This window comes from Onychostruthus taczanowskii, unplaced genomic scaffold, assembly GCF_017590055.1.
Source record: "Onychostruthus taczanowskii isolate IOZ18803 unplaced genomic scaffold, ASM1759005v1 scaffold5, whole genome shotgun sequence".
NCBI lineage: Eukaryota > Metazoa > Chordata > Aves > Passeriformes > Passeridae > Onychostruthus > Onychostruthus taczanowskii.
The window spans coordinates 3,674,631-3,698,458 of record NW_024502568.1 but is presented as its reverse complement, the minus strand read 5'-3'; the positions used below and the strand labels follow the sequence as shown (position 1 = coordinate 3,698,458).

At 38.2% G+C, this 23,828-nt stretch overlaps 2 protein-coding genes across 2 annotated transcripts in view; one reads left to right on the top strand and one right to left on the bottom strand.

The window, feature by feature from the left end:
- Positions 1-549: 549 nt before the first annotated feature.
- LOC121341737 (protein FRA10AC1) lies at positions 550-20,210 on the bottom strand. Its single transcript, XM_041415540.1, has 14 exons — positions 20,025-20,210; positions 15,793-15,869; positions 13,716-13,808; positions 13,587-13,632; positions 12,703-12,779; positions 11,938-12,021; positions 11,373-11,457; positions 8,127-8,172; positions 5,398-5,511; positions 4,380-4,422; positions 3,839-3,960; positions 3,208-3,246; positions 1,858-1,942; positions 550-1,422 (listed from the first exon to the last, which is right to left on the bottom strand). The coding sequence occupies exons 1-14, from the start codon at positions 20,055-20,057 to the stop codon at positions 1,380-1,382; spliced, it is 987 nt and encodes a 328-aa protein (XP_041271474.1). The 5' UTR covers positions 20,058-20,210; the 3' UTR covers positions 550-1,379.
- A 60-nt stretch (positions 20,211-20,270) lies between these two features.
- Positions 20,271-23,828, top strand: part of LGI1 (leucine rich glioma inactivated 1) — a 28,917-nt gene continuing 25,359 nt past the window's right edge. Inside the window, exon 1 of the mRNA XM_041415537.1 lies at positions 20,271-20,364. The gene's annotated coding sequence lies outside the window, so the exon portion shown is untranslated. The remainder of the gene's footprint in view (positions 20,365-23,828) is intronic.

Sequence of the window (23,828 nt, the reverse complement as noted above, 5' to 3'; positions counted from 1 at the left end):
TTAAGCAGATTGCTGCAGATTGGATTTGACTCTCAGCCAAGCTTGCAAGATGACAGAGAATTAACCTTTAAATCCCCCTTCTTACCTAAAGAAGCCTTCATGCAAGGATACGTTTATTTCTTACTCAAGGACGCCCTAAATATGTCCTTGTACATCTATTATGTAAGTACAAAATGTTTAAAATGTAATTATGTTAAGTAATACTTGTAAATAGAGTTCTTAACTTATTCATATGAGTGCATGTGAAATGTTCATAAATACACAACCATCTCTGCTGTTACAGTTCCAAATACTTACTAGAAATACTTTCTATACCTACAGTGAGAAGTACTTATCAAAAATTTATTTTATATAACATTAACTTCTTCAGATTAACATGAAAACTTAATTTAAAAAAGTCTGACCCTCATATCCAAAGTAATTTTTACCAGACAGAAAAATATTGGCACGGTACCTTTAAATGTGCAGTCTGTTTCTTTGGAAATATGACTGAATGAATGTTTAAAGATGTGTTGCAACTCAAAGAAGAAGATGAATCCAGTACGTTTCTCAAGCAATATACATGCTTTATTTGTATATTTAGGATTACACGTGAAAGAAGGATTAACATTCAGTCAATGGGAAGGAGATCAGAAGCCACAGGTAACACAGAAGTCACGTACATCTCCAGCAGAATGCCACGTTATTTTTTACACCAAAAATATCACCAACCAACCATATTTTTATAGGTGGAATTGTAAGACACATCACTTTACAACTAAAATTTAAAAGAAAGTCACAATAAAGTGAACTTTTTGAAGCAGTAGGAAAGATTTCAGATATGGTTTACTTAATTCAAGTAGAACACATATTTGACAAAATTTGAGTTTCACCAATAGCATTTGAAAATATTTACAGAAATTAATGATTTCCGTAAAACATTAAAGGCTAAGTAACCAATAAATTTAAGGCTATTCATTCTTGTTAAATAAATTAAAAATATAAATATATTAAAGTGTATGGCTTTAAATTACTCACACAACCTTACAAAATGGTCCTTTACAAAAATCTGGCAATAACTGAAGCTTGGGATCAAATAAAAGCAGTGAACTTCATTGTAATGTTAATAAACTATATTCTTGTTTAAGTTTGGGTGCCATATATATTTTGCAATGAACTGAAAAATTATTTCTCTTGTTTCAAGAGTATGCAGCCTACTACAAGAAACAAAGTTTTTAGATTTGAAGCCTTCTGCAAAGAAAATCCACCCAAATGGTCCATATGAGTGACTGTAGAAAAGGTATGCTGGCAGACAGGGGTCTCTGGAAAATTATGACTGGATTTCCAGAGTTCCATCTTGACAACTCATGAAGAAAATCAGCCTACATCGATTCCAAGTTTTAGAGAAATAAATCTTGAAAATATTCCTGAAACTCCTCTTCCCTGTAAAAACAACAAAAAATAAATGTCAGAAAGTCCTGGTCTGGATTTGTAACTAGGAGATAATCTTCGAACAAAAAAGTTTTAGCAAACTTCTGATTAGAACTGTATAAGGTATAGTTAATTTTGACTTACTACATTCCAATACCCTTCACATTTCCCTGTGTGAGCCAACCCTTAGGACCTGCCCCTAAGATAATCATGGTATAGAGGGGGTAAGGCAGCAGTGCTATGGCAGTGGCTCAACAAACGTTTTGCTCAAGAGTTGTGTATGTCTCCTCTTTAAAAACACATGTTCAGGTTCACTGCACAGAAAGAGATTTAACATAACCTTTTATGTGTGAATACTCATTGAAACACTTGGGACAACTCTGTCTTTGCAATTCTGAATGGACCCTGTACATTTCAGTAGCTGCAAGTTCACTACATCAAACTAACCGTGATTTTTCATCTCCTTCTCGTAGAGGACCTTTCCAAGAGTCAGCTTCTGAAGGACCATCTTCAGCACTGCTGTCATCTGAATCTGTTAAAAAATTTAGACTGTTTAAGAAACTAATTTTAAAATAATTTATCATTTTTTTAAATTAGATGGTATATTGCTAGAAGGAATGTTTAATTCCAACGATGAGAATAAAAAGAACACTTTGCATAAAGTGAAAATGAAAATGCTTTGCAATGTTAATTAGTGTAGTATCAAAAAGATTCTTAGGTATCACACAGCAATGTTTTGGTCAAACATAACAACCATGTCAAAACAATGATCTTGACACAACAGCAACATAGCATTTTTCCCCCTAAAAGTAAATAATTACAAATCCAGATTTACAATACAGTTTTAATTTATGCTATTAGATTATTAATTACCTTACTTAATTGATAGTTCTTATCAATTGTGACTTACCAGTGAAATTCTAAGAAAACATGGATTATTGCATAACTATTTAATATTAGTATACAGGAAGTTTGTATGAGAAGCTCCACACCCACCCCCCCACCTCTGAATCTTCCAATAAGCTTCCTGACAAAACAAATACTTTGGGCATGGTTCCAGTCATAGGAAAATTGCTTCAGGTCTTCCTGTATCTAACTGGGAAAGCCTAGGAGGTGAAGACATTCTTAAAATAGTAGAGCAGAGCAGAGCCATCAGTGAAAACAGTCAATCACTTCTAGACAGTCTGCAACAAGAACTGGCATGGCCAGGAGATGGGGCCTGTCTCACAAGGAAGAAACTGCAAACTGGACTCACTGAGATACAAGCAGAGACTAAGCAGTGATTGAATGAATCCACCTGCAACAAGTAGGTCTCTGAGGTACTACAGATGGTAGTTGGAAAAGACATTAATTAAAACTTAGTATTTATTTCAAATATTTTTTTAACAGAGTACCTATCAGTATAACTCCCTGAAGGAAAATGTAGCAGTTATTACAGTTATTATACCAGAAAAGTATTATTTTTACACAGTACAGACTACACAGCATGAAATTACCTATTTTTGCACCCTCTGCTCTTTTCTGGAACAACCTGACCTCTCATTTTTCTGGTTATTTCCATTCTGCTATCTGCCTACATTTTTATTTTTTGATTAAACAATTTCCTCCTTAAAATTCCCTACACTTTTTCTCCAAGGTATGTAAGTCATTCATTCAAACCTTCATATTTCTGCTTGTTTCAGACAGCATTCTTATCATATAAAATATTAAAAGAGACAGCTAATAAAACTAAGATTAATGACAACTGTCTATGGTATTATACAACTTATTACAAAACCATAAAGGATATTAAAATACCTTTATCAGAATTATCTGAATCGTCTGAAGAAACCTGATCTGTAAAGAAACACCAAAATAGAAAAAAAACACAGTAAACTGCTTTTGATTTTATCTGTTATCTTATATTTTTTACAAAGTTATTTCCATCACAATTTATTACACTTAACATGTGCACATGCATGCATACACCACATTCAAAGAAAGAGAATGAACACTGAAATAAAAGGATTTTTTTCATGAGTGCAAAGGTCATCAGTTTGAGACTAATTATGTCAACCCAAGATCTCTGTTGTAAAAAGGTTATCTAACGTTTCCAAAAGGCTTTCAACCCCAAATACTTCACAACCCTTTCTACTATGCAACATCCAGTGCTTGCACAAATTTCCCTTGCAGTGCATGCTTTTCAAAAGGCTGTTCCTCTCTGTTAAATATAAGAAATTCATCTTTTTTTCTGCATCTAGGAAATTTTACTAAGAAATTTGCCTTTTTGACTACCTGTGTTGCAGTCAAGAAAGTTATATATTTGTATGTGTAACTAGAAGTATTTATACATAACTATATGTCTCCATCTATGCATCTGTAGCAAAACTAAGGTTCAATTAACCTATCTCAGCATTTTAGCAATTGAAGTTTTAAAGTTTAAATTTACCTTTACAGGTCTTTTTCTTGGACTTTTTTGCTGAACGAGACAATTTTGTCTTCTTATTTTTTGGCTCCTTAGACTTCTGTGCAGGTGTGCCTCTTTTCTTGCACGTTTTGACTTCTTTCCTCCTTCAAAAAACATGAATGTATACCTCCTCTGTTACATCTACTTCTTATGCAACAGTAAATCTGAAATATTTAATTCAGTCAAACATGTGTCATTTTTTCAGACACCTACCAGTAGTTAAATAGAAAAAAACTGCTTCAGTTAGAAAAAAAGTGCTATTAGAAACAGAAGGAAAATAATCACTGGGCTGAAATTAAGCAAATGAAACCTCTGTTGTGGTAGGGATGGAATTGTTCCAGTCTGAGGGGTTCTGTCATTAGCAGAGTATCTTAACCCTCAACAGTGACAAGTCAGTGGCTTTATAAGAACTCAGAATATTTATCCTATTTCAGGATAGATGAAGTTCCTAATTATCTCACTGAAGTTTTGTCCCTGTGTGCTGTTCATCATAATTGTAATTATTTTCAAAATATTTCATTACCGGTGATGGAAGTTTAGCTTGTGGGAACATTCTGGACATAGTCCTGAAAAAGAGAAAATGAGAACATTGCAGCCAAGAATCTGATAAGCATAATTAACAAAACCACAAAACTAGCTAGAACTAGATCCTTCACAACACTAGTTACAATGTAATTGCAGTCAGGATTGAAAAAATACATGATGAAAGTCCTCAGTACAAACCCAGATTTTACTAAATGCGAAGGATGATCACAAGTTTAGCACTGGCAGCTCTTCATTAAAGACCTACCAGTGCTTCTCACATACAGACATCCCATTTATGGATCCTTGTGGACAGATCAAATTCTTCTGCAATTATACTGAAGACGTGTAAGGCTCTTAGAGCTTTCTCAGAGACCAAGTGCTCCACATGGAGTGTCTTGTGCACAAAAGGAAAAAGCTCCACTGCTCACTCATTTTACACAAAGTAACTGTATAAACTGTACTAAGTTTAATTATCTGACAAATGCATCATCATGTACACAATTCTGAATTAGAAAATCACAGTCAAGATGTAAGGATGGAAAATTATTTACATATAGAACTTTCAGAAGTTATTTTTTAGAAGAAAACTCATATATTTAAAACAAAATCAGTAGAGTTGAAAATGTGCAAGAAGTTGTCTGGTCCAAAGCCCTAAGGACTTCTAAGCCAAGTAACTGAATGAGCAGTGACAATGCTGAAATTCTTCCTGCAATGCAGTATTGTCCATTTAACTAGAAATGCTTCTATATGAAACAGCTTATAGCAAATTATTCTAATTTTATGACATGCTAATTATACAGAATAAAGTTCTTAATCTGTAACAACTTTGTCATATATAGTGATAACAGCTGTTGTCTCTAAATCAAGAGCACCATACTACCACCTGTGATTCATTCAACAAAAAATCTATTCTGCATTTCTCATGAACTCTTATCACTGGATCTCACTCAACACCATTCAAAGTACAAGATATTTGTCTTCTTTTAAGTGTACATATCCTAGAAGGGCTGACTTACTCAATTTCACAAGTGCATTCCTCTTTTCACCATGTTCAACATAACCAAAATTCACCTCCCAGCTCTTCAGGCCTTCATTCTCATCACAGTGTTTATTTCCACAGGAAAACTGACCTGTAAAGAGTCAAAACCAGCAAACTGTGTTTCAATGATTAACATTAATAGATATGGGGTTGTTATTTCCAGTTCTGCTCAGTTTTTGCTTTTCATTTTCCATTTCTTTAAAATAAAAAATCCCCACAAATCAAAAAATAACATCTAGATTAAGGAAATAATAACAGGGAACAACAAAGCAACCATATTTGTCCAATATTGCCTATTTGCAAAGGAAAAAAAACATAATTGTGTTTTGAAATGCATGGATGAAGGTGTACATTATGAAATAATAAGCCTAATATGAACCCTAAAAAAAATGAGCATCACCAGGATACATCCTATACCCCAAATGATTACTTATTTAGCAGAGGAAGATGGATCAGAAGTGGTGATTCAGATGTGCACCTTTAATGACATCAAACTATTCAAATTATCATGTTTGTACCCTATGAAGATGCCCACATGCTTTTTACGTAACCAGTGTACCTGACATACTGAATTTGCATTCTAGTGACTATCCATAAATACCCTTCTTGTATGAAAAGGAAATTCAACTTTGTGATAAATGCTAAATCAGCTTTAAAAGCTTCCTTTGGTTCATTATGTGAAAGCAACACTGATTTTAAAACAGATCTGCACGCAATCAATTCTGTTTGCACCACTGAAGTCCCAATATTGGAGTAATAAAGACACATGCATTCCCTTTGCAGAAGACTGATTTGTAAGCAGAGCAGCAGAAAGGATGTGTATTAATAGGCTCACAAGCAGGACTGTTGGTGAACGATTAACCTCAGAAAATTCTGCTTAAGCAGCTAACTAATGGATTGGCAATGTCCTCAGATACTTCAGTTCTGTAGTGAAACACCACTTGCAATGCAAACATTTCAAGCAAAAAAAACCCCCAGAACTCTGATTTAAAAAGCAAGTTTCAAATTAATATACATTAAGTATGTTTAACCCTATGTAAGGTATGGCTATTATACCCTGTGTCATAGCAATCTCCAATATAATCTCCTTTCAAAACTTATGGCAAAGACTGGAAAGATGCCAAAGAAATTATTTGGCATTTACAATTAGTAACACAAGTGTCAGCTCTTCTTTCACTTATCCTAGCCCTTCTTCTTTGTAACCATGCAAAGACAGGCACCAAATGCAAAGCAACCAAATGTGAGTACTCCATTCCTGCATGCCCTTGTTACCACTCCCAAACCTTAGTAACAGTGCACCAGCAGTGGTTCTCATCACCACTGAACTGACACAGCTACAGCAGTACATACAAGTACATACAATGCTAACGCTAATTATCAGACAGATAGGTGTAAACGTGTTATTGCATTTAATTAAACAATTCATATGGCTGATTTATAGTTTAAAATAGCATAAAAGACACAATCCTTTTTAAAGGATTCTTTAGAACCGCACTTGGAGAGCGCGTCCGACACCCGCGAGAGGGTTGGCTTCTCGCGCCCCCCTGTGGTGAAAGAGAGGATGTACCACCCATGTTCCCACCGCTCGCTCCTCATCAGGATTCCATTACAAAGCTTGCAATATATAATTCTGCACTTTCTCCCACATTTTAAAATATGAAGTACCACATATTAAACGTATAAAGCTATAATTTTTCAACCACAAAGACACAAAAATAATTTACTTCTAATTTAATTATCTTCTTAAACTATTCAGTAAAGCATGTAATTTTATCAAATATAACTATCCATTAATATAATGTGTAGTGCTGAATGCAACATATGACTACAACTACCTTTAGAGGCTTTGATATTTACAGTTTAAAAATCCCCACCATTCATGTTCATGCTTTCTACTCTGAAATACTATTTTTTTAATCATAAATTCATTTCTAACTTTTTGAAATATATTACAATACAGGTGTTTGCAGAATACAGCTGTTTAAAGAACTGTAACTGAGTGAAACTGACCAGCAGTACAACTCCATGCAATATTCTGGCATGTGCATCCATGGCTCCAGAAACACCAACACCTCATTCACCTCACTTTCTTGCTTGTTCAGCAGGTTGAAAAAGCCCAAGCACCTCAGCCAGGGAACAAGGACCACTGTGCAAAGTCCCAGCAACACACTGGTCAGACTTCTCACCCGGAATTAGGGTACTCATTTAGAGGCAGGACTGGGAGACCGGATAATCATTCCCACTGAAGCTTTCAAAACCAGTTTAGCCTAAAACAGGTCTCACACAGGAAACTTTAATTAAAAAGTTAACATTTTGCAGAACAGCACTGGAGACAATAAATAATTTCCTGAGGAAAACTTCTGAGAGACTTCAATTACAGGTATCAAAGGCTAATGAGGTAGCAGAACTACTGGAGAAAAGCAGCTTACAAGCCACTCATGAAATTCTACATTATCAAACATGTTAAGGTGGTGCTCATTACAAAACAGACCTTGTGAAAATAAATTATATGCTCTTTTAATTGTAATATGTGTAGATCAGTGTGCAATCTAAACCTATGTAGCATAAAACAGGAAAGCTGGAAGACAAGTCAATTTATTGTACATTATTACCAGTACCATCAAATATTATCTAACAAAATTATATCCAAAAGCAGCAAGAGAAGCATCAAAAAGAAATGCAACATAAAATTAAAGACAGCATTACCTTTTCCTGAAATTACTTCTTTTTCATGTCGCCATCTAAATCCAAACTGTTAAGACAAGAACCAAAATTGAGTTGTGAATAGTCAACATATTAAGCACTGTAAAGACTAATTCAGCTGATTGATGTCCTTCATGTGGCTTTCCTTTTAATTCTGGTCATGAAAATTAAATTTTTTATCTTTTAATTAAAAATATCTCTCTGCCTCTGTTTGCCAGAATAGTATTTTTAAAATAAAAATACTTTAAATATTTGTATTTTTCTTTTTACAGGAAAGCATCCATGCTGAAAAACAATTACAAAAACAAACATATTAACATTTCCAAGTAGAAGACAAGTTGGCCTAGAAATCTGGAAATGAAAACAAAATAATAAAATGTATTTTATTTAATGACCAGGTGTCAAACAGATTTCATTTCTTAGAAAATAGGAGACACTTCCAATCTGTTAAGCTACATAACAAAGTACAGAGACAGCAAATAAGAAATTCTCTAGGAAAATAAGACAACAACAAAGGGAACATTTCCAGTCCAGTGCATATCAAAGTAAAACTTAAATGCAGAACACCCTCCTGTGCTGCACTGCAAAGCTGACAACAGAACTGAACTGTCTGACAATACAGACGGTCACTTATCAGCCTCAAAGTTTGCAGACAAGATGCACTGAAGGCTCAAAGACAACCTTGACCTAGAAAATTCTTACCTAGGGAAAATGTCAGGAGTAACAGACCCAGCACAAGAAAGAGCTGTCAGAACACTCTTCCACTGTCTCTAGGTAGCCTCACACCAGAGGCTCACATTGGCATTTCTGATTAAAAGGAAACACCAGTGAAGACCAAGCCAGACTGGTCACCAGCAGGTGAAGCACCTGGGAGCAAGAAGGGTCAGTGGGTCTCCAGCTCTGGCTGTGAGAGCACCATCTCTGGGGATGAGAGCAGGGGAGTCCCAGCCACGTGTGTGTGTGTGTGTGAATGAGTAAAGCAGTCTGGACCACCACCTGGAATGTGCCTGTGACCTTCAGGGGTTCACATGTCTTGGGGCTTCTTACTGTTTTCTTCTGAGCTTCGGTCTTTGAGAAGGTGGTTCTGCTTGTTTTTCAGATTCTCAAAGGAGATGCTCCCATGAAACCAATCCTGACCCTTGCCCAGTCCTTCGTAAAACAGTGGTTTACTTCAGAAGAAAAGTTCCTAAAGAGATCTGAGATACAATCTCTATGCAGAGATCTTCAGAAAAATTATCTGACTAGAAGATTTTGGCCAGAAGCAGAACAACTACAGCTGTGAAAAAACAGATGAGCACCTATGTGCAAGTCTCAATCTGTGCAATATCTGTATTTAAAACATCACAGAAAACTGACCTCCAACTTTTGCTTTCACACCAAGTAGCACGATAAAGAATCACAGAATCAAAGAACAGCTCAGGCTGGAAGGCACCTCAACAGACCACCAGCTTCAAACTTCCATGGGGAAGGGAGCCCAGATGAGATTATCTATCACCTTGGGCAATTGCATCTGAAAAACCTCCACAATGGGGATTCCACTGTGGCACTGGGGAGGTTGTTCCAGTGACTTTCTCATTATATAAGAATGTTCTCACTATAAAAGAATTTCTTATATCAAGATGAAGCATCAACATGTAAAGCATCAACAACTATCATGCAAAAGGCCGACTAGCTGAGAAGCTTTTATCTATCCTGCACTTCTCATAGCACCAGCACTGCAAAGCAAAAGCACAGGGTGCTAAAGATATCCAGCTTCCAGTTTCTGGAGATGCAGAAAAAAAAATTAAGGCAGGAAAAATCTGAAAGCACAGACTGTATTCCATCAGTGCAAATGGGATGAGCAGCTTATTTAAGACTTCCAAGAAAAAAGCCTGCTTTGAAATCCTTCTGTACCAAAGATGGGCACGGATAAATCAGTCACTGAGAAAAATCTCATGCTTTTTTCTATTTTTCTAAGAATTTCTAAGAAAGGACTTTCATATGATCAGAACATATGTGAGAAAAGAAAGCATATATATTTTACAAATTGCATGACACAGCACTTACGCTGACATAGCAATTCCAAAAATAGAGGTAATGACTTAGGAGCATAAATGGGAACAGAGAATGACCTCAAATTTAGGATAGACACACTTTAAGTCTGACAGGGAAATACTGTTCACACAACACGAGAAAACACACACACACACACAAAAAAAAAAAAAAGAAATCTGGGGCAGAACAGTTTCCCACAATAGACAGCAAACATATGGAAACTTGGCACAGTAGTGAGAGAAACAAAATCTGTAAGCATGCTCATGGGAAATCAGCTGGGGGGATGGGGGATGGAGTGGACATTGAGGGATAGGAAATACCTAAATAAAATCAAAGTGAGTCAAAAAAGAAGGGAAGGCATCTTCAGCATTTCAGTTTTTGTTGATTTTAATTGAATTTTTGCATTTTACTGTCCCAGTTGTCTTTAGATGACTGTCATCTTTTCTTCCTACTAGAGGTAAGCCCACTCCTTGCAAATATTTACCAGTAAATGTAATTTTCAATACTACAGAATAGTTGAAAAGGACTATACAGACTGGGTTACTGTGTGCTAGAAACACCAAGACACATCTGAGTTCAGCACCAGTCTTTGGAAAAACACAATAGAAAATTCATGTATACTCTGTGACTAAGAAGTTAGTCAGCCAAAAACTTGGAAAAACAAAGGCTGCTCCAGTTAAGAAGAAAACCTGGTGCTGGAATTGGGCTGTTCCTCTTAAGAAATTCTATTTATTTACAAGGCACATACAAATTCTGCTTCCACAAACAGAAAAGAACAACCAGCAAAAGATGCTGCTTTAGAACAGACTTTTCCAAAATTGTTTCTGCCAGCATTCAAGTACAGAACTCTTTTTAGACTTTTTTTTTGAACAGTAACATTCCACGGGTTTTTAGGCTTCATCTATTGCTCCTCTCCAAGCAACCTCTCCAGCCTTCTTTCTTTAACCCCTTTGCATTTTCTGCCTTTCACACACAATGCACCTCTTCATAAAACATCATCTGACAGAAATGTTCCTATTCCCACAGAAGCACATTTTTGAGGCAGTGACAATACTTGGATTCAAACTGCTGCTTGTAAGTGACAAATTCTCACAGTTCCCTTTCTATGGAAGGGGTAATAACATTCTGGTTTTACAACATACCCACAATCATAAGGCAATTTATTAAAAAGGTTATATTTCAAAACCCAAGATGATTCACATTAAGGAAAGATACCTTATTCTCTTTGTATCTGCTGAGATCTGCTATACAGTATTCTTTGAACAATTTGTCATAATACTTCTTTGCAAGCCTCTTCTCCCTAAAACAAAAAGTATTTTTTTATTAAATATAGAAGACAACATAATTCACTTTACATTGTAATGACATTAGCAAGACAAAGACATATTGTTTCATTGAAAGAATACAAGTTATAGACCTAGAAATGCAACAGATACACAGTCATTAAACTAAGGAGTAATTTCCATGAAAGTGGAAAAATAAATATAATATAAATCCACAGTACATACTAAACTGTGTTTTTTCAAACTCTGCTTTCTTCAGAGTTTTTGAACAGTCATTTGGATGTCAGAGAATCACTATTACTGATTAATTCTTCCTGTCAACAATTCATGTTGGCATTTGAGCAATATTACAATATGAAAGACCTTCTAATGGTCTTTCATTTTCAAATGCATCAAAGAATTATCAAGTATGCACAGTAATTCTTAATTAGCAAGGGAAACCACAAATTTAGTAAAAGTGATCTAAAAATAACATATCCTATAATAGTTTCAGGTACCAATTCATGTCTGCTTCATCTTCTTCATTCCACAGGAATCTATGGTTTTCTCTAATAATATCAAGATCCGTCTTGTCATTTGCTCTATAAAAGGACACACATTTTTTTAGTACAATATAACATTAAAATGAAAATCCATCAAATAATAATTTGGTAAGCATCAATATTTTACAGTTCTGATCTCTATGTCACAGCATAAAGGAATACATTTCTATGAAATAAAACTATCAAAAACGTATTCCATAGCACACCTGTTCCAAAATAAAAAAACTCATGGTCAAAAACAGCCACTGAAATTGTGGATGACTTGATCCTGTCTGAAAACACTTTTTATACCTCTTTATTGAGGACAGTGATGTTAAAAGGCAGTTATAGATAGCTCTAAAGAAGTTATTATTCTGGACAATAGATAGCAATTCTGCACATTCAGAAATATTTCAGACTGTTATTTTGAAGATTCTGACAGATATTTCTCAATGTACCCTCCATTACTGATCACCTGTCATCCTTCCTTTTACATAACAAAACAAGAATAATTCAGTTCATGGTAAGCTCTTACCTAAAAATATGAAAACAAAATGAAACAAGGCAGTTTTGTGTTTGGGTATTTCCAATTATTGTAGTTACCATTTGTGACCAAAATAATTAGTAATTTGATACACAGCTACATTCATCTCTGCCCCCAAAGCTACAATATACATTTAACAGCTTTGCACATCAGGGAGCTTTGAGGTCAGGAGGGGAAAGGTTGCTAATGGTTCTCACCCAGATCTTCGGAAATCCTCTATTTTGCCACCATAGTATAAAATGTAGTCATGCACAAACTTCTTATGTCTTTCATACTGAGTAAAGCAATTAAGGATTGTTTCAGAACTTATTTCCTTTTACCACAAAAAAAAAACCCCAACCAAAATCTTTTTATATATTCAAAAGAGACTTTTCTCCTCACAAACCGTTCAGTAATTAAAAAAAAAAAAAAGAATGGAGTTATTAGGAACTTTTACTTAATAACTCTCATAGAAGCTAGTTTCCAAATACAGGAATTCTAAGCAATTTCATCTTTAAAACCTCATTCTTCATTTATTAAACTGTCTTCCTTTATCAAAGATGCTCTATATGCATACACAGAGAAACTTGGTTCATTTTTTCAGCTGGGATTTAGACAACAGCCTCTTTGTACTGCAGTTTTAGTTTAAAACAGGTTTGTACTTTTCTATTATAAAAAGAAATTGGCTACTAAAATGGAATAATTTGTTACATTTTTACCACCAACATACAAATAAAAGTTGTATGCTTTAGCTTGGAAATGAAAATCATGGAAAAATATGTAATGCTTCTTAGAACACTTTGGCCTCAGTGTGAGGCCAAAACAGAAACACAATTTGAAACACATTTTGTATCACAATTTGAGCAAAATATGTAACTACTTATTCAGAAAATAAACATCTTCACAAATAAAAACTTTATGGCTTCTTAAAAGATTTTCAATTCACTTTTATCTCAACAGCAAAAAGAAGCTCCTCTGAAGAATGACTCAGTATCTGGTGCTGCACTGTCACTGATTATGATAACTGAGAAATCCCAGTATTTTACCATAATGGATAACCTGTGCCCCATCTTCTAACTTGAAAAATGAAATAGAAGGATACAGCATCCATCGATATCAAGTGAAATCTTCTTTTTCTTGCTTCTTCCCTGTTAATAACAAACACGTTCCAGTGAAAACTATCTTTCCACTAAGAGGAAAATGTCTCACAAAAGCAATATATAAAAGATACCTATCACATTCTTCAGCTGCAAATTGTCTGTGAACCACACTGCCTTGTTTTGCTTTTTGGAATGGCTTTACCAGAAGGGCATCTTCCTGTATTCTGAAGGTGGGAAAAAGGAAGAAAGTTAAACAAGAACTTTTCATAAGCAATAAAATTTTCATGTGCTAAACGTAGCACAATCTTGAGTAACAAAAATTGTTATATTGCTATTTTCTACAGGAGTAAAATGAAACTTCAGAACCAACATCAGCTTGACTTTACCTCATTTGCAGAACAAAATCAGAAAGGCATTTGCTTCCAGTTGGCATTTTGCTTAAAACAGCAATTTATAATACTTGTTTTTATTAATATTATCACTATAGAACCACAATGATAAAACCTGGAAGATGCCTCACTTTCACTCTGACATTTAAACTCCTTTACAAATCTCAGCTACACAGGAAAGTAGGAAGAGGAAAGACAGTGCATTCACTGAGAGAGAGAGTGACTGGCAGTAACCCTATTCTACCCTTTCATGCAATGCCTCAACACCTCATTAAACAGCTCTGCCTCTTGTAGTGCAATCACAAGAATTACAAATTTAAAAGTCAATTACCATCTAATGAACCATACTTGTCAGTAGGCAGCTAAAATTACTTTTAGAGTTCAACAAAGTAATAAAAAAGTTAAAGATATACATTTTAGCTAGTAAAAGGTATATTTAGTTAATTTCATTCATAAACTGAGGTGAAAAAAAGATCTTTTCCCATAATTTTCAGTAGGCAGAAAACATGGTAATCAGAAACCTGAAGAAAGCAAGTCAGGGAATTTGTTTCTAGCTATGGAATATAGGACTGTAGGAACTTAATGTATCATTTACTCAAAAGGATCTGTAAGCACAAAATTCCCATAAGAAGGGTCTATAAAACAGCAATTTGGAGAGAATTTAAGACTACTATTTTCCTTAAAGTGAAAATAAATACAATGTTAGAGCAAGAAAAGGAACCCACATAAGAGCCCTACTGGGAATCAGCAGTTGTGTGCCAGAGCAAGGATAACGATGGTATTTTTGAAAGGCTCCTGATGGTTACTTAATATTCCACATAGAAATTGGAATGGTAGAATATGCAATGGCATCTAAAGAAAATGAAATCTGAACAAAAACCAGTCACTGTTTTAATGGAGAACAGCTATATTTATAAAATAAGTGAAATGGCAAAATTCATGCTATTATTCCAAACACTAAAACATGACTTTTTTTCCCCAGAATGCGATCAGACACTACAAAACCAATTCTTTAAATTCTTCTATAAAGGAAAAATATGCAAGAGTCCTAGGAAAATTTCCAGAAAGTCTTCTTAAATGAAGTCCAATAAAAGAGCAAGGGAGAGACAGGAACAAGTAAGAAAAGTATATGCAAAATATAGGCCACATATTCAGTATGGTGCAGAAAGTGTCAAGGAACTACCATACAAAAGCAAAACAAATGCATAAACAAATAAAAATCTTTACAATACAGGCAGATCAGACTACAAAATTCCAGGTCACTAACTCGGCAAACCACTGAAAGTATTGGCCAAGGTCATCTCAAATAAGAGATGTGCAGGTACGATTCAAGGATTGATCACAACACAGTTTACCAATTCCCAGGTCTCTTCACAAATGAAATAATAAAGAAGCAGCATCAGCTCTTCACTTTATATTTCTATGTGTTTTATATCTACAAAGCCTGGTACAACTTGGCCTTTTTTGCCTTGCTCTCCTAGCAGTTCCATTTGTCCTGATGGATCACAGTGCTGTGAACAGCGCTGCCAAAACTCAGCAGTGGATACTAATGCTTGGAAAAACAAAACACTCTGCTCCAAGAACTGAGGGGCAAATATACACCAGATGGAGATGGCAGAACAGCTCTTAATCAGCTGCCCCTGGATATGACAAGCTTTGGCAAGCTTGAGATGAGGAGATGCAGAAATCAAAGAGATTGATTTTTTCAAAAACCATTTCAACACCAGACCTTACATGCAACAGCATCATCTTCTATGCACACTAAGAGGCCATTTGTACAAAATATGTAATGCAAAGTGTTAATTCTGTACTACATTACCTTTTAGTCTTTTGCAGAGACTTCTCTCCACTCTCCTCATCACTAAAATCAGAATCATAGCCTCCATGGCCATGTGCCTGAAAATAATAGACCAGTCAATATATCTGCTAATGCAATATGGATATGGCATAATTACAAACCAGTACTGTCATCATGCATAAATAAAAGACAGAAAGACAGAGAGCAAGCGAACTAGTGCAAATTCTAACATGTTGAAGCCAAACAAAATTCCATTGACAATGCAGAGTATATTCCAGATAATACAGGGCAAAGAATAATCACTTTGTAAAATAGATCACTTTATAAATAATTTATATGCATATGTCCTCATATTTAATCTTCACACAGATGCAGCAAACTAAAAGTATGATAAATACCTTGGGTTTTTATGTTCTAAACAACGTTCCTTATGTAAGACAAAGGTGAATATCTTCCCCAGGGCCTAGTCTTTCAGGGGACTGGAGGACAGCAAGTGATATGTCCACATTATAAATGAAGGAAAATGGGAATAAAAGTTTCTTGGGCTGTCATGCAGCATTTTAGATCATTAGATCTTACACTGGTAGCTGGAAATCTGATTCAAACAATAACTCAAACACAAAACAACAATATGCCTGCAAAAGTGTATCACTTCATCAGCACAACAATCCTACTAGAAAATGAAATCCTCTTTTCCACACACTTTGAGACTATAATGATAATTAATGCATATAAGAAAACTGAAGTATCCATATTGTAATGCTTTCAAATGACCAAGCCCAGATGTATCACTTCCATTTTTCAAGGCACAGTTCCATGTTCAATTCCTTCAGGAGATGCAATAGTTTAAGCAGATCCTATCTCCTCTCTCTCACTCCTACTCTTGGTACCCTCCTTCCAGGTGCTCAGTTACAGTTGTAAAAGTACACATGAACCAGATCAAACAACTCACCCAAGTTACAAAGGAACCTATGCAAAAAAAGATTGTTTTAACCCAGATAAGTTTCCCTGCAGTTCATCCTGAGCCCCCACAATGCACACCAGCGAGCTGAAGGGGCAGCACCGGGAGAGATCAACCAGAGCTGGGCCCCATGTAAACCAGCACCAACTCCAAACCAGCTTTTACACAACTGAGGTAAAACCAAGAGGGATGGTTATTAATGTAGCTGCATGTGGCAGGGTTCCACACATGCTACCAAAGTGTCCTGGTAAGTGAGACTGTTGATAAGAGAAGACAACGGGTTAGAAAACAAGCGCGCTCGATTCAGCTCATTCTTACATAACCTACAGTTATACTTCTCCTAGCAAAAAAACTGAGAAAAACAAAATGTGAAAAAAAGGCACAACTCTGCAGGATGATTTTGATGAGGTGCCTTCTCTTGATGCAAATGCCTTGCAGAAATGCCATGCTGAAGAGTCAGCTGTATCCTCTACTGACACCAACAACTGGTTTGTATTGTGCACAGTATGTAAAACACTACTTTCAACCTGACAGTGAAGGACTCTTTTAAAGATTTTAAAAAATCCTTTACTATTATTAATAAACAAAAAATGTAAGGCTCCTCCCAGTCTTCTGGATGCTTCTGAAGAACACATAACTCTCCTACACATATATACTTCAAGAAAAGCAAATCAGAACTTTTTCTGAACTATTTCCTATTTCCCATGAGACATAAAAATTGTCCATTACCAAACAAAACAGAAACAAACCAAAAAAGCAAACAACCCCCCCAAACAAAACCCCAAACCAAATAAACAACTGCAGCAGATGTCTGCTGTAAACCATCCTTATGAACTTGCAAAAAAGCAGCAACAATGTAGTTTCATAGCTAGGTGGTTCTAGTAGCCAGCCTGTCACTACTTTTGCTAATGAAGCTTATACAGTCTTTAGAAAAGCCTGAACACTGTAAGTATGCAGCAAATACATTTATACTTGGCCTCTAAATTCAAAAAATATCACGCTAATCTGGGAATGTTTTAAATGGCATTAGCAAATGCTTCCCAAATGAACATCAAGAGCTTCCTTCACACTAAAAAGGGAAGTCCCAGCCAACACCATGAGCATGAAAGCCCTAGACAGATGAAGTACTGAAACAGGCGAGAAAGCTCAAATGAAAAGAGATTCTCACAAAGCAGTTGCCCTTGGATGAGGTACCCTAGGAAAGAAACAGACATCCTCACTAATCAGCTCTCAAGTGATTCCAGGAATTATTCAAAAAAAGAAAAAAAGATGCAAGAAAAGCTGCTCCAACAGTCACACTGTAGGGCTCTCAGAAGCTGCTGACTGCCTTTGGTAAAGCTGACTGTGAGTATAAGGGCAGGTATGGCTAAGGACTGGGCTGCTTTTCCAACAGGAAAACTCTTCACAACTTCAGACATTCCTCTGAATCACCGTAATACCTCACAAATAAATTCAGAGTGCAAAAGAACACAACCCATGGCTGATGTCCTGACACTTGTGGATCACTCCTCCGTTGAGGCACCAGCAGAACAGACAGGTCTTGCACTGGTGCTGGGTTTGACAGCAGCAGCTCCAGCAGTGCTGGACGACACTGGCAGAGACTGGGACTGAATGGTTTCTAACCTGACACCTCAGGATGAGTCCAAGATGACCTGACTCTTGGTAAAACATACCTACTTCATTTCATGAACTCCATCAGAGAACCTCATCCATAAATGAACCTTGCCATTTTGGAAGGACAATGTAAACAGACACCTACAATCCCAGATATGGAAAGTATGTTTAATATTTAACTGCAGAAATAGACGAGCAGATACCAAAGCTTTGTGCCTAACCTAGCAGATATAGACATGGACATGCATAATCATCAACAGAATTTCAAATAACTACTTTCACTATTTAGTAAACTCTTCAATATAAATTTTGCTTTGATGGAATTTGTCAGACTTAGAATGCTTCTAGTTAATTACTAATACAAATACCAAGTGTTTTCTCAAAACATGAGCCTGAAAGCTAACTTAAATGATACAGTGTATTTCGCTGTTGCACCAAATTTGAATTTATTATTGCCAAACAAAAAAACAAACTGAAACCACAAAATTAAAACAGGCACAAATATGCTTTGGAGTACATTTAGCTCACACTTAAGTAATCCAAACATCTTGGATTATTTAATGATGAAACAACTGGAGACAGAACAGAGACCACTAAACTCTCGGCTCCTAAAACCCACAAAAGACACAGTAAATGCATGAACGTTGTACACAACTGATGTCAGACTGAGACACCAACTCTTGACGTCAATCCAGGACACTACAAACTGCCCAGCACGGCATTTACATCAGGCATTTGTATCCAGAGAAGGCACCTGCTTTAAGCCTCTCCAACGGGGTAAACACACACTGGTGAAATGTACCCACTGACCACAACATGTGACTGAACATGAAACAACAGTCAAGAAGAAGAAAAAAGGCAAAACAAACCCATAAAATATTCCCAACTCGTGGCTCCTGACCTCGTCTCGCCACTGCCCTCATAAGCCCATCCCTCCCTTTATCTGCTCGCATGCAGGTCTGTGGCCCTGCTCACAGCCCAGGTGTGACCCAGACTAGGCCCGAGTGCTTGTTTCAGTACAAACTATTTGGGGAGGGATGAAGGAAGCACAGGATCTATAAGAGGACTTGAGGAGCAATCCTTGATGGATGAAGGATGCTGTGTGGAAGGTCAGAATGCTTCACTGCAACATGCTTTTCTCATCTTGATGTTGCCTATGAAGCTTTGCAACCCCCACTTGGGGAAAAAAGACTAAGTGTCTAGCTTCAAACTGATTCTTCCTTACAAAACCTATTACAAGGAGTACCTGTGTATACTGTACAGGGAACGGCCCTAACAAAGAGAAAAAGCATTCGCAAGATACTGCCCCTTTATTACAGCTATGAAAGAAAAAGTAGGAGTAAATGCAGGTAACAGCAGACCACGACATCGAGGATTAGAGCTTTGTGGAGCTCCACGGAGAACCGAACACCGGCCAGTCGGACGCAGCTTCCGAAGCCGTTCTTTCTCGCTTGCTATCTTGCAGCGGCCCAGCGCTGTCCCGGCCCGCCTGACCCTTCCTCCGCCGCCGCAGTGGGGCACAGGCACGGGCCCCCGGCTGCCCGTCCGAAGGGCGGCTCGGCCCTTCTCCTCACGGGCACTGCCGGGCCCCGCCGCCATGGAGGCCGCGGCCTCCGCCGGGCCTGTGCCCGCCCGCTTCTGCCGGGCCCCTCCATCCCTCCCTCCCGGCCCCACTCACGGCCGAGGAAAGGCGCAGCTGGTCGGGCTCCATGGCCGCGGCGTGGCGACGGCCGCCTCCGCCGCCCGGCCCCGCTCCCGGCCCCGGCGCTGCAGTGCGGGCCGCTCCCGGAAAGCAGGGTAGAGGCGGAGCAGGGCCGCACCGGGGGCTCCCTTCCTCCCTCCGTCCCTCCCTCCGCCGCGGGCGGGCGGCGCGGGGCAGCGGGGCGCGGGGGAGGGCGAGCCGGCACGGGAGGGGAGGGGAGGGGAAAGCCGCTCATCATGTTTAGGGGCGAGGGGAGTCTCCCTGCCCGGGAACCCGGTCAGCGGCCCCGGCTGCCGCGGTCTCCGCCTCTGGGAAGGTAGGACTGTGCCGCAGGGGCTCAGAGAGGCCTGAGTGCCCCCCCTCTCCCCGGCCCGGGTCGCCCGCGCACCATCCCCGGCGCTTTCGGGCAAGGCAGTCCCTGTTGGTGGGGCACGGGCTCAGACCCCGCTGCGGGCGCCGGGGCTCGGCGGAAAGGGTGCCTCGGGAGGGATCGGAGAGGCGGGGGTCGTTGTTCGGGAGGGGACCTCTCGCGGAGAAGGGGACCCCTGCGGGCGGGAGGCCCCGGGGGGCGCTCTGCGGAGGGCAGCGGCTGCCCGGCGTGCCCGGGAGGTGCGCGCTGCCCTCGGCGCGGCACGGACCGCGATCGTGGCCTCGGCACGGCGATCTGTGACACTGATTCCCGCCTGTGCCAGCGGCTTGTCTGCTTTTCAGTCGCATCTCGCAGTTAGAAGAACGAAACGCAGTATGTGACTCAGTTTCCCTTTGAGGACAGGTGGCAACTAGGCGATAAGAGTTTGGGAGCCTGTGGGTTACATCATAAAAAGGAGCTTTATAAGCCAGAAGTATTTGCTGATAAAGTAGCTGGGAAGCACCAGTCTTCGGCATTAAGTCATCAGATAGAGCGATTAGCTGCCAATGAATTTATAGTTTCCCATCAAACACAACCTGAACTGCTGAGGTCTGAAATGCTGTAGTCCATCACAGTTACTTTCTTCTGGCCTGTGTTTCCAGCTGTGTTATTGATTCCTGGATAGTTAAACCACAGACACACTTAATACAGGCAAATATTAAAAATTTAAATACTGCTGCTACCCTTGTAATATGCAAGTTGTAAAATATAAGTTGTAGTTGTTGCTTTTCTGCAGTAAGACACTCACACACCACAGCTGACAGTGTATCTCCTTACCTTGGCTAGTAGATCTCTGTTTTCAGATTTTTTTTCTCCTGACCTAGCGTTTGTGTTACTTGTTATGTCATTATTGCTGTGAAGGGATGCAAAGATGCTGCTAAATTGTCCCATGGAAAGGAACTGAGTGGCACTGTGCATATTTGAGTGCATGCAGTATTCTGCTGAAGTCCTGCTGAATGTGGCTCATTTCCTCTAAAGGGCAGAGACTCTGTTGCAAGAATGGAATTATCCTAATTAATAATTTAAATATATCAAAATAAATAATGTATATCCTCAAAGCTGTAAAAGCAAGCATCTTTTTGTTGTTCCTGTCTTATGGAAATGACAGACTGCTTTAGTGTGAATGAATCCTGACATGATTCTGGAAACTGGGCCAACATATCATTGATTATGCACTTTGAAGAAGAGTGGGAAAGGTAGAGGAAAGATTTACAATTCTTGAATCTCTTAGCACTGCGCTGTGGCCACAAAGCCTGCATATAGAAAAAATACAGTTTCTGGGACAGGAAAATTATCTGCAGTGAGTCCATCTATAGCAGCTGCTGTAGATGCTGAAGTTATGTTATAAACAGCTTTTCTGAGAATAGCAGCTAGATAATTTCATCTTGCTATGCTATGCTTTTCTGATGTCTAACTGTGTTTCTTCAGAACATCAGCCGGCTGCATTTTATATGTGGGCTACAGTAAGCTACAGCTGGGGAATGGGTTCAGAAATGGCCTCCTAAATAAACTGGAAGTTGAAACTGAATGTGCCCTTAGCCCTTGGTATAGGCATTATACTTTGCTCCAATGGGAGTATCTCCATAGTTTAATTCTAGCAACAGTATGTTTTGACACCAAAAAGGCACTTCTCTCATATGAGTCCCACGGGACTGGAAGATACAGGAAAAAGAACAGACGAGATGGGCATGACTTTTTACAGGGCAGGAAGTTTTGAGTGGGATTTTGATGACTGTACAGCCAAACCTTAGGAGCACAGCTTTCCTTTACAAGTAAGTCAGTCTATGCCAATCTTTACAAGTAAATCAAGCTGCCACTGAAGAGAGCATTCTTGAACTGACCCTAATGCTCATCTGACCACTTCTGCTGAACTGCAAAATTTAATTTTCTGCCACCCTAGCTCCTGTGACTGTCTGGATGAGTAACTCTGGTGGGGCAAAAAGATGTAGGGATGGGACAGGAGGGAAGTGGGAAGTGAGAAACAGGGGCTGCATTTCATCAGCAGCTCTCTTTTAGATCAGGTCAGCAGTAATGTGAAACAATAGTCTTAAATTACAGTAGCCCTGAACTTTGTGGTCCACAAAGGAGAAAACATCACTGTAGCTTTAACTTTCATTCTGCCCTAAATCTAGAATGGGCTAAATAGAGTATGAGACCTGGTATATCCAAAAAGTTTAAGTCAGACATGGTACATACATCATTTGGATTCAGAATTCAAAGTATACCTGACATACTTATTAAGCTGTTCCTAAAAGGTTCTGGTATAGGAGATTTCACAGCTTAATACCTTAATCTATTAACCTCTTAGGTATAAAGGGTTTTCCCTGCTATCTAAGAAAAAAATCTTCTTTGTTGCTACTTGAGTTAATTTCTTAACGCTCTGCACTAGTTTGTACAGAAAGCAAGAAACGATCATCATTTGAATAGCATTTTTCAGTACTGTAAGACATATATCCCCACAGTTTTCTGTTTGCAGCATGAGAAGGTACTTCAGCCTTTCTACATAGGTTACATATTGGAGAACTCTTACATTTTATTGCTCTTTTTCAGACTCAGATTTCTCTATGTATTTTTAAGAAATACAAAGCATAGATGTTTACTCATTAACAGTATCTAGCCAGGAAGAAACACATCAGCCTTCCTGCAGAAGATTATTGCCTCCTAAGATCTTCTGGTAAAGTTGTGTAAACTCAACAGCCTCTGATCTGTTGAATCAAAATTAGTTTGGTTAGCCAATTAAAAAATTGTTCCAATTTTTAGTGAAGCAAATCAGAAGGCTTTGCCAGCAGGTTCGAAGAGGCAGCTACCACTGGTATGGAGAGCAAAGGCAGGGCAGTTACTGACAGCTACATCCATTGTGAGCTGTTGCTGCATGTTAGATTTCAGTTTGATTATGAGACAGTAATGTGGACCCATCAGGAATGCTAGTAAAACTGATATTTGTCCTGTTTAATATTTTCTCTTTCTCCATTAAGTCAGTTCTTTTGTTGACAAATGAAATTGCTTTCTAATGCTATTTGATATTGGCACATTCCTATCTCCTACATGTCTATGAAGTAAGTTGCCAAATCATTTATTTTTGTGTCTTTTGTACGAACAGTACTTTAGCATCTGTCGTGTTCCTGATTTTTATCTCCTCCTATTTGAAACCCCCTAGTAATTTGTAGAAAAAGCAAGTAAAGCTAAAAATGGACGGTCACATATGCCAGTAACATCACATTCAGTTATTGTAGCTCTTTTTCATTTAGCTGTACCCGTATGCAATTTCAGGGACGTGCTGTGCCTCCCAGCAAGTCCTGAGGAAGGTATACACTACAAGCAGGCAGCTGATTCCCAAGCTTAAGACTTCCTGACAGTCAGAGAAAACCCGT